The sequence below is a fragment of the Micromesistius poutassou genome (genome assembly GCF_964030765.1).
Source record: "Micromesistius poutassou genome assembly, chromosome: 8".
Classification (NCBI taxonomy): domain Eukaryota; kingdom Metazoa; phylum Chordata; class Actinopteri; order Gadiformes; family Gadidae; genus Micromesistius; species Micromesistius poutassou.
This window is the reverse complement of record NC_140278.1, coordinates 1,619,789-1,629,788: the sequence shown is the minus strand read 5'-3', so window position 1 is coordinate 1,629,788 and position 10,000 is coordinate 1,619,789. Positions and strand designations below refer to the sequence as shown.

The 10,000-nt window shown below is 48.6% G+C and overlaps 2 protein-coding genes across 2 annotated transcripts in view; one reads left to right on the top strand and one right to left on the bottom strand.

Annotated features, from left to right (window-relative positions):
* Positions 1 to 192, top strand: part of polr3c (polymerase (RNA) III (DNA directed) polypeptide C) — a 7,499-nt gene extending 7,307 nt beyond the window's left edge. The window contains exon 13 of the mRNA XM_084472169.1: positions 1 to 192. This exon is cut by the window's left edge and continues 138 nt beyond it. The gene's annotated coding sequence lies outside the window, so the exon portion shown is untranslated.
* Positions 193 to 248: 56 nt separating this feature from the next.
* Positions 249 to 10,000, bottom strand: part of itga10 (integrin, alpha 10) — a gene marked incomplete at its 5' end in the record, with an annotated part of 14,976 nt that continues 5,224 nt past the window's right edge. The window contains 14 exons of the mRNA XM_084471846.1: positions 249 to 508; positions 727 to 840; positions 1,400 to 1,495; positions 1,632 to 1,745; positions 2,003 to 2,110; positions 2,330 to 2,443; positions 2,593 to 2,677; positions 2,764 to 2,853; positions 2,963 to 3,039; positions 3,134 to 3,226; positions 5,606 to 5,747; positions 6,276 to 6,361; positions 6,473 to 6,583; positions 6,953 to 7,095. Coding sequence (XP_084327972.1) covers positions 455 to 508; positions 727 to 840; positions 1,400 to 1,495; positions 1,632 to 1,745; positions 2,003 to 2,110; positions 2,330 to 2,443; positions 2,593 to 2,677; positions 2,764 to 2,853; positions 2,963 to 3,039; positions 3,134 to 3,226; positions 5,606 to 5,747; positions 6,276 to 6,361; positions 6,473 to 6,583; positions 6,953 to 7,095 — 1,427 coding nt within the window. The 3' untranslated portion in view covers positions 249 to 454. The remainder of the gene's footprint in view (positions 509 to 726; positions 841 to 1,399; positions 1,496 to 1,631; positions 1,746 to 2,002; positions 2,111 to 2,329; positions 2,444 to 2,592; positions 2,678 to 2,763; positions 2,854 to 2,962; positions 3,040 to 3,133; positions 3,227 to 5,605; positions 5,748 to 6,275; positions 6,362 to 6,472; positions 6,584 to 6,952; positions 7,096 to 10,000) is intronic.

Below are 10,000 nucleotides of genomic sequence, written 5' to 3'. Positions count from 1 at the left end.
CTATTTTGTGATATTGTGGTTGTTGATCAGTTTGTGTTTGGTCTTTTAGCCTTTTTTTTTTTCCTTTGTTACAAAATCAGTTGTATATCTCCAGCTGAATGAAGGTAAAACCAAGCATCTGTTCAAACTCTTTTTAATTTCAACAACAGACGGACAGACAGTGAGACAGACATAGGACAACGTAATGTGCTGAAATGTAAAATGATGATGTCTGAATATTAAATAAAAGGACAATTGTTGACACTTGAGTCAAAAAACAAAGTAGAAAAAGTTATTTACATAAGTGCCCCCCGACCCTATGAATAGTGGGCAGTGCATTCCTGGACCTCGACCGTCCCCAGGTCCTGGAGGTCCTGGAGGTCCTGGCTGGGAGGGACCCGGGACTGTCAGTGGCAGCCTGTGGGAAGGACCACTCGGGTAACCATCACAACCGTTGCCATGGCAGCCGACCGCTTCACTCCTCCTGGGTCTCCTCTTCCTCGGGCTGTTTCCGTGTGAAGAAGCCCAGCTTCACCGTGAGAGAGACGAGGGGGTTAATGATCACAGCCAGCAACCAATGGAGCCACTGCTTCCGCAGTGCTACTCCTATAATATCTTGTATATATCTTAGAATATCCTATAATATCTTATATATCCTATAATATCTTATGGGATGAGTGGTACAAAGAATCAACAAGTCATGTAGAATCATTTAAAACGGATTGGGTAAAAGCCATTTCACCTTACCTTCCACAATACAAAGATGATTAGAGCCAATAAGAGCAAGCCTCCAATAATGCTACCAATCAGAATCCAGAGTGAGATGGGAATGGCCCGCCCCTTGAGCACCTCCAAGACCGTCTATTGATGGTGGAAAGAGGACGATGGAGACCAATAGACCTGTTTTAATACTTTACTCTTTCCATCATGTGTTTCGTTATTCAGGTACACTAACTACATGTGAAGTAAAAGGGAAAACAATCCTTCAGAGAATCCAATGTTTGTCATTAATTATTGCACTAGATTTGTATAACTTTACTGGTTGCAAATTGTTGTATGTTTAATTTGAATATGAGCCCTGTGAAGGACGATAGACCGTTCTCCCAGAGGTAGGATTCATCTACTTATGGGTCTACTTCTTTAATGTAGCAGGGCACGGGCAGTAGACTGAACTGCTGGAGATAAGCCGAGTACATTGAAGTAACAGACCCATAATCAATGACATCAACCTAGGACTGTCCTACATTGTATGCCGCTGTTGATGGACAACGCTTTCTTATCAAATCAAATTATTATTTGAACGGTTAGAAATCATTTTGTGCCACTGACGGGAGAATGAGAGGATGGCGTGAGGCTCCGGGGCCTGGTGTGTGCGTGGTCACCCTGTGTACCGGTGGCCAGCTGTGTGTCGGGCCCTTACCTCTCTCCAGACGGCGCCGGCCCCCAGCGTGATCAGGTGGCTCTCCTGCGCTGCCAGGCGGTAAGTTCCCACTACCTTCACCGACTTGTACTTGGCCTGGTGAGGGGACAGAATGTCACTGGAGCCGGGGGTGTCTGGTGACGTGTGCGCGTTACCTTTGTGCTGATGTCCTGTTGTGTCTTAACCAGACAGCAGCGCTGTGTGTGTGTGTGTGTGAGTGTGTGTGTCTCACTTTTCTGAAGAAGTCGTCTTGAACCCTGCGACTGACACGAATGAGGACCTCCTGGCCCTTCAGGAGCTGCTGAACGTCACACACCACCTCCACGCACCAGGACCTGCTGCAGTTCTGCACAGAGACCACACACACACACAGTAGGAACACACACACATAGTAGGAACACACACACACACACACACACAGTAGGAGGACACACACACACATAGTAGGAGGACACACACACACAGTAGGACACACACACACATAGTAGGAGGACACACACACACAGTCCAGGGCTGGAGGACACACACACACACACACACACACACACACAGTCCAGGGCTGGAGGACACACACACGCTGGTGTCTGTGGGGCTGCTGCTCACCAGGACGTCGTTCTGCAGCATGTCTTCAGGGTGGAGCGGCCGCACGTCTCTCTGCCGGCCCTTCAGCGTGGCCAGGCCACTCAGCACGCTGCAGTTCACCCCGGTGGCCTGCAGGGGGGGGGGGGGACGTCACCACAGATGTGCACAAACGTCACTCACACGGACCAGAGTCCTCTCCCCCTCCGGATGGCCTTCACTGTCTCCCACCCACACAGAGAGAGAGAGAGAGAGAGTAGCCCTCTCTCCTTCTCTCTGTCCCCCCCCCCCCCACACACACACACACACACACACACACACACACACACACAGCCACAGAGCACCACTCACGTTGTGGAAGAAGACCCCGGTGACGTTCATGAACACGCGGTCCCCCGCGGCAACCGCAGGCAGGTTCAGCCGCAGCTCCATGTTGTTCACCGCGTAGCAGCCCAGGTTCTGCAGCTACACACACGCACACCCGATTTAGATTGAGCTCCCAAGCCCTAATTGGGGACTTTATTTGACAAGGAATTAATAGGAAATGTATTTGAAGGCACATCTAACGTGGTGCGTGTGGTCCAGGCCTGTAGCGACGGTGGCTCAGCCTTTACCTTGAAGGTGGTGTAGAACTCGGGCCCCACCGCCTCGGAGAGCGTCCTGGAGGGGTGGACCTCGTAGCGGTTCAGCTTGGAGTCACTGCAACAGAAAGAAAGCTGGTCAGAGTTGGAATGTACCCCCCAACGAATCCAATGGATCCCAGTAGGGTGTGTTTCAACACACACCTGCTGACGAACAGGTCCGGCTCGTACTGGACGAAGCTCTGCAGCTGGACACTGTTGTCCGCCAGCGTGTCCTCCCGCTCCACACTGTCACTGCACGCAGAGAGCATCCACACACGGGGGACAGAGGTCAGAGGTCAGAGGTCAGCCACACGTCACGGCACAGCGGCTGTACATACAAGGTGGTGGTGACGGACGCTACCTGGCCGCATGGAGCTTCATCTGGACCCGGCTGTGGAGAGACGTACAACTGAACTCAAACTCCAGCATGAAGTTGACCTGGGGGTGGAGAGAGAGAGAGAGGACGTTATGGGCAGGGCAGAGTGTAGCCTCGTGGACTCGACTGTCTGTTGTGTGGTGAGCCTCCGCCTACCTTGGACTGGGAGCGGAACACAGGGTAGGACACGTTGCAGGAGTGGCTGTTTGACCCCAGCGCTGTGCACTCGATCTTGAACTGAGTGTCCTCCTGCAGCCGCAAGGAGCAGAGAGGTGAGTGCTCTGCTCACTACATATATCTTTATATATATCACTGATTGATTACTAAATACTGTGCTGGTATGTGCATCTTTGTAGTAGTTAACGTGTAAGCGAACCCCCTGTTTGAACTCAAATTCCAACACTGAGATTTATAAGAAATGTGTTGTGAAAAGAGTTGTGGGAAGAAGTGTGCGTGATAACGCCATGGATACGACCCACTTTGTGATTCTGTGTTTGTGTATGAATGTTATAATATATTTAAGCAATAGATCACGACAGGCTGTGGTATACAGTCATTATACCACTGACTGAAGTGATCTATTGCTTTTATAAAACGGTTACATAAGTATGGCGAAATGAAAGTCATAGACACCCTCAATTTTGAAAAAGCGAGAAAGTCGGAAAAGCATTTTTTTTAACGAATACAAAAAAGTAGTCCCTCCTGACTGCCTGCAAAGTGTACGGCGGTTGCTATGCAACACACTGTAGCGTCCTTCAGAGAGAAGGCTAGAGACGGTAGCTCGGTTCGCCGGCAATTTAGCCTTCTATGGAGTTCACTCACCGTGTGCCTATTGCTTTACAACATTTCCACCCTCTCCAGCAATCAACATGTTTTTAGGCTTCAGTGAACTATGCTATTGCTTTTATATATAAATAAACAACAGTTCAAGTTAGTGATACTGAACTCTGTAAACTGAACGGGCGTCATAGCTGTGTGTATACGCTCAATATACAACAGTTGGGAACCAATCAGATCGCTTGATTTATGCCACCCGTTTTATAAAATATATTATAAAACGGGGGGCCTAAATCAAGCGATCTGATTGGTTCCCAACCGTTGTATATTGAGCGTATACACACAGCTATGACGCCCGTTCAGTTTACAGAGTTCAGTATCACTCCGCGCCTAACTCTAACTGTTGTTTATGTATATATAAAAGCGATAGCGTAGTTCACTGAAGCCTAAAAAACATGTTGATTGCTGGAGAGGGTGGAAATGTTGTAAAGCAATAGGCACACGGTCGGCAATTTAGCCTACTATCGAGTTCGAGTGAACTCGATAGAAGGCTAAATTGCTGGCGAACCAAGCTACCGTCTTTAGCCTAGCCTTCTCTCTGAAGGACGCTACAGTGTGTTGCATAGCAACCGCCGTACACTTTGGCGGCAGCCAGGAGGAACTACTTTTTTGTATTCGTTAAAAAAAATGCTTTTCCGACTATCTAGCTTTTTCAAAATTGAGGGTGTCTATGACTTTCATTTCGCCATATTTACGTAACCGTTTTATAAAAGCAATAGATCACTTCAGTCAGTGATATACGGTCATTATACCACAGTGAAGGGGCGTTGTCCGTCCCGACGCGCAGCGGAGGGGCGGTGACCCCCTTCACTGTGGTATAATGACCGTATATCACTGACTGAAGTGATCTATTGCTTAAAGACCGGGTAAACCAAGAATAATTATGGGTTTTGAGTTTATAATACCACAGGAAAATATATTATTAACCACCCTGCCAAATTTGAAGGACTAAAAAAATCGCGAAGTATATAAAATTATGCTTCAAAGTTGATGAAAAATGAGCAGTAATCCCTGGCTCAGGACGGTGGGGGCGTGTGCGCTGCAGGCCAGGAAACCACGCCCATCACCGGAGAGGTCTTCGGTCGGAAACTTAAATAAAGTAAACGAACCGTTAACGTTACGTTTCCCACTGTGGCATCCAGGGAAGATGCACCAACGAGGTTGAAGAGGCATAACGGGCAAGCTAGCTGCAAACTGACAATTCAAACCAGACTCGTGAGCGGTAAAACCATAGACGGGTGAAACCACAGAATGCTAGTGCGCAGTTAATGTATTTATACCTAGAGGGCAGCAGGGGGCGGGTTTATGTGAGTATGACCGCTTTACGTAAAGCGGTCATCGATGTAGACCCGCCCATTTTAAACCTGCACACAGAACATTCTCTGAGGCCTAGCTCCTCAAGGAAATGATGAATGGGAAAAATATTTTTTACATGTTTTGAGGGACACATTTAAGGCCTAATTAATATGATAAGAAGAAAAATACTGAATTTGGTTTACCCGGTCTTTAAATATATAATGAGCATTGTTGAAGATGAACTGCGGCACACCCCATGGCATTGTACTGTGAGTGCAACACCACGCTACGAAAGAGCTGGTGCACGATGAACAAGACACAAACATATTTAAGCAGAGGTGGGTGAGTATGGCCTGGGCTTTTACCGTACTGTACTGCAATATGTACGCGCTTGGTGAGTGTGAGTGTGAGTGTGAGTGTGTGTGCTCGTGTGTACGTGTGTGAGCTCCTGAATGAGTGTGTGTGTGTGCGTGGCGATGCTGACGCTAGCTTTACCCTGATGCTGAGGCTGGAGAAGTGCAGGTTGCGTGAGTAGTGCAGCAGCAGGCTGGAGTTGTAGGCGTTCTCCAGCTGGTTGTGGAGCTGCACCTCCACCGACAGACGTCTCCGCCGGCTCCTGATCACGTAGGGCTGCTGCCTGCCAACCAGCCGGTCAGTACAGCCAGTCAGTACAGTCAGTACAGCCAGTCAGTACAGTCAGTACAGCCGGTCAGTACAGTCAGTCAGGACAGCCAGTACAGGCGGTCAGTACAGTCAGTACAGTCAGTCAGTACAGTCAGTCAGTACAGCCAGTCAGTACAGTCAGTCAGTACAGCCAGTCAGTACAGCCAGTCAGTACAGTCAGTACAGTCAGTACAGTCAGTACAGCCGGTCAGTACAGTCAGTACAGTCAGTACAGTCAGTCAGTACAATCAGTACAGTCAGTCAGTACAGCCAGTCAGTACAGTCAGTACAGTCAGTCAGTACAGTCAGTACAGTCAGTCAGTACAGCCAGTCAGTACAGTCAGTCAGTACAGCCGGTCAGTACAGTCAGTACAGTCAGTCAGTACAGTCAGTACAGTCAGTACAGTCAGTACAGTCAGTCAGTACAGCCTGATGGCTACTGGCAGACACCAGCTGGTCAGGGGCTTCAGGAAGGTGTGTGTGTGTGTGTGTGTGTGTGTACCTGGTCCCGGAGATATCCATGTGTGCGTTCAGGACCAGGTCTGTGGTGCACACGTCATCCTCACCGCAGTCCTTGAAGAAAGGGATCTGGAGGAATGAGAGAGAGTGAGGGAGACGTTCATCCATTCACTGGTCTAACTGACCACAGCGTCCACGGTGAGGAGGACTCCTGGTCCTCAGGGAGACGGCTCCACTCACAGACTTCTTGACGGTGGTGGGCCAGCCCTGGTCCAGCACCGGGCCGCTGTCCGTGTTGTTGATTTTGAAACGCAGCGAGAAGCTGATTGGACGGATGTAGTCCGCGGTGTCCTGTCAACGGTGGAGACACGACAGACAGGTGTCAGGACCGGCCCCTGTGTGACACTGACCCTTTGTTTAAAAGTGTGTGGGTTTGTTGGTTCATGTTTGTGAGTTGTTCACAGACGTGAATGTGTGGGCTATTGCCTTGTAGGATTGTTCCCTTTTGTTTCGCTGCCATGTTGTTGTACTCCCTCTGATGCGGTCCCAGCTACCTTCTACGTCTGACTGTCAGCCCAGTCTTTTGATATGTTTCCCCTAAGGGTTAGCCTTCACTCCTCTCTTCCCAAGCCCCTTGAAGCTGTCGCTGTGATAGAAACGCACAAGAGGCAACCTGCCTTGACTATTGACGTGGTGTTGTGTGCGTGCAGCAGCACTCACGTAGACGTGGAAGGGGAGGCTGTAGCAGAGCGTCTGTCCTGTCTGGACCCCGACCACCATCTGCGTCTGGCGCTGCGAGTTGTCGTCAAACAGCGCGCGGGCCGACAGCTTCCTGTCGTCCAGCATGGCTGAGATCCACAAGTCTGAGGCGGAGCGAACACGGCCCGGAGCGTCAGAACACAAGCAGCTCAGTCAGAAAGGCCTTTCAGCAGGCGCTCACATACAAGGAGCGGATACAGACATTATGAGATAGGAAAAAGATATGAAGGAATATATACACTATAAACATACCATTTTGAATATAAAATACACGTCACAATAGAGTGTGTAAACGCGCTGCGGGCGTGGGCAGTGTGATATTTCAGTGAATTATTATGGGATGTTTCAGGGGTCTGGGTTCCTCAGTAATTATAAGGACTTATTATGTGGAAAAATTGGATATTGTACTTGTGTATAATTCCTTACTTGAAATCCCCAAACTGTCTTTTAATTGTATTGTATTGTGTGTAAATTGTGTATTTTGTTTGTATGAAACATGTGTATTGCCTGTTCTACGCTGCCCTCTTGGCCAGGCCTCCATTGAAAAATAGATTTTAATCTCAATGAGACTTTTACCTGGTTAAATAAAGGTTAAATACAATTTAAAAATTATGTTTCACAGTAAGACCATGTTTGGTCCATGAGACGTTCACTAGGTATGGAGCTGTTGGTCACTAGGTATGAAGCTGTTGGTCACTAGGTATGGAGGTACTGTTGGTCACTAGGTATGGAGGTACTGTTGGTCACTAGGTATGGAGGTACTGTTGGTCACTAGGTATGGAGGTACTGTTGGTCACTAGGTATGGAGGTACTGTTGGTCACTAGGTATGGAGGTACTGTTGGTCACTAGGTATGGAGGTACTGTTGGTCACTAGGTATGGGGGTACTGTTGGTCACTAGGTATGGGGGTACTGTTGGTCACTAGGTATGGAGGTACTGTTGGTCACTAGGTATGGAGGTACTGTTGGTCACTAGGTATGGGGGTACTGTTGGTCACTAGGTATGGAGGTACTGTTGGTCACTAGGTATGGAGGTACTGTTGGTCACTAGGTATGGAGGTACTGTTGGTCACTAGGTATGGGGGTACTGTTGGTCACTAGGTATGGGGGTACTGTTGGTCACTAGGTATGGGGGTACTGTTGGTCACTAGGTATGGAGGTACTGTTGGTCACTAGGTATGGAGGTACTGTTGGTCACTAGGTATGGGGGTACTGTTGGTCACTAGGTATGGAGGTACTGTTGGTCACTAGGTATGGGGGTACTGTTGGTCACTAGGTATGGAGGTACTGTTGGTCACTAGGTATGGGGGTACTGTTGGTCACTAGGTATGGAGGTACTGTTGGTCACTAGGTATGGAGGTACTGTTGGTCACTAGGTATGGAGGTACTGTTGGTCACTAGGTATGGAGGTACTGTTGGTCACTAGGTATGAAGCTGTTGGTCACTAGGTATGGAGGTACTGTTGGTCACTAGGTATGGAGGTACTGTTGGTCACTAGGTATGGAGGTACTGTTGGTCACTAGGTATGGAGGTACTGTTGGTCACTAGGTATGGAGGTACTGTTGGTCACTAGGTATGGAGGTACTGTTGGTCACTAGGTATGGAGGTACTGTTGGTCACTAGGTATGGGGGTACTGTTGGTCACTAGGTATGGAGGTACTGTTGGTCACTAGGTATGGAGGTACTGTTGGTCACTAGGTATGGAGGTACTGTTGGTCACTAGGTATGGAGGTACTGTTGGTCACTAGGTATGGAGGTACTGTTGGTCACTAGGTATGGAGGTACTGTTGGTCACTAGGTATGGAGGTACTGTTGGTCACTAGGTATGGAGGTACTGTTGGTCACTAGGTATGGAGCTGTTGGTCACTAGGTATGGAGGTACTGTTGGTCACTAGGTATGGAGGTACTGTTGGTCACTAGGTATGGAGGTACTGTTGGTCACTAGGTATGGAGCTGTTGGTCACTAGGTATGGAGGTACTGTTGGTCACTAGGTATGGAGGTACTGTTGGTCACTAGGTATGGAGGTACTGTTGGTCACTAGGTATGGAGGTACTGTTGGTCACTAGGTATGGAGGTACTGTTGGTCACTAGGTATGGAGGTACTGTTGGTCACTAGGTATGGAGGTACTGTTGGTCACTAGGTATGAAGCTGTTGGTCACTAGGTATGGAGGTACTGTTGGTCACTAGGTATGGAGGTACTGTTGGTCACTAGGTATGGAGGTACTGTTGGTCACTAGGTATGGAGGTACTGTTGGTCACTAGGTATGGAGGTACTGTTGGTCACTAGGTATGGAGGTACTGTTGGTCACTAGGTATGGAGGTACTGTTGGTCACTAGGTATGGAGGTACTGTTGGTCACTAGGTATGGAGGTACTGTTGGTCACTAGGTATGGAGGTACTGTTGGTCACTAGGTATGGAGGTACTGTTGGTCACTAGGTATGGAGGTACTGCTGGTCACTAGGTATGGAGGTACTGTTGGTCACTAGGTATGGAGGTACTGTTGGTCACTAGGTATGGAGGTACTGTTGGTCACTAGGTATGGAGGTACTGTTGGTCACAAGGTATGGAGGTACTGTTGGTCACTAGGTATGGAGCTGTTGGTCACTAGGTATGGAGGTACTGTTGGTCACTAGGTATGGAGTACTGTTGGTCACTAGGTATGGAGGTACTGTTGGTCACTAGGTATGGAGGTACTGTTGGTCACTAGGTATGGAGGTACTGTTGGTCACTAGGTATGGAGGTACTGTTGGTCACTAGGTATGGAGGTACTGTTGGTCACTAGGTATGGAGGTACTGTTGGTCACTAGGTATGGAGGTACTGTTGGTCACTAGGTATGGAGGTACTGTTGGTCACTAGGTATGGAGGTACTGTTGGTCACTAGGTATGGAGGTACTGTTGGTCACTAGGTATGGAGGTACTGTTGGTCACTAGGTATGGAGGTACTGTTGGTCACTAGGTATGGAGGTACTGTTGGTCACTAGGTATGGGGGTACTGTTGGTCACTAG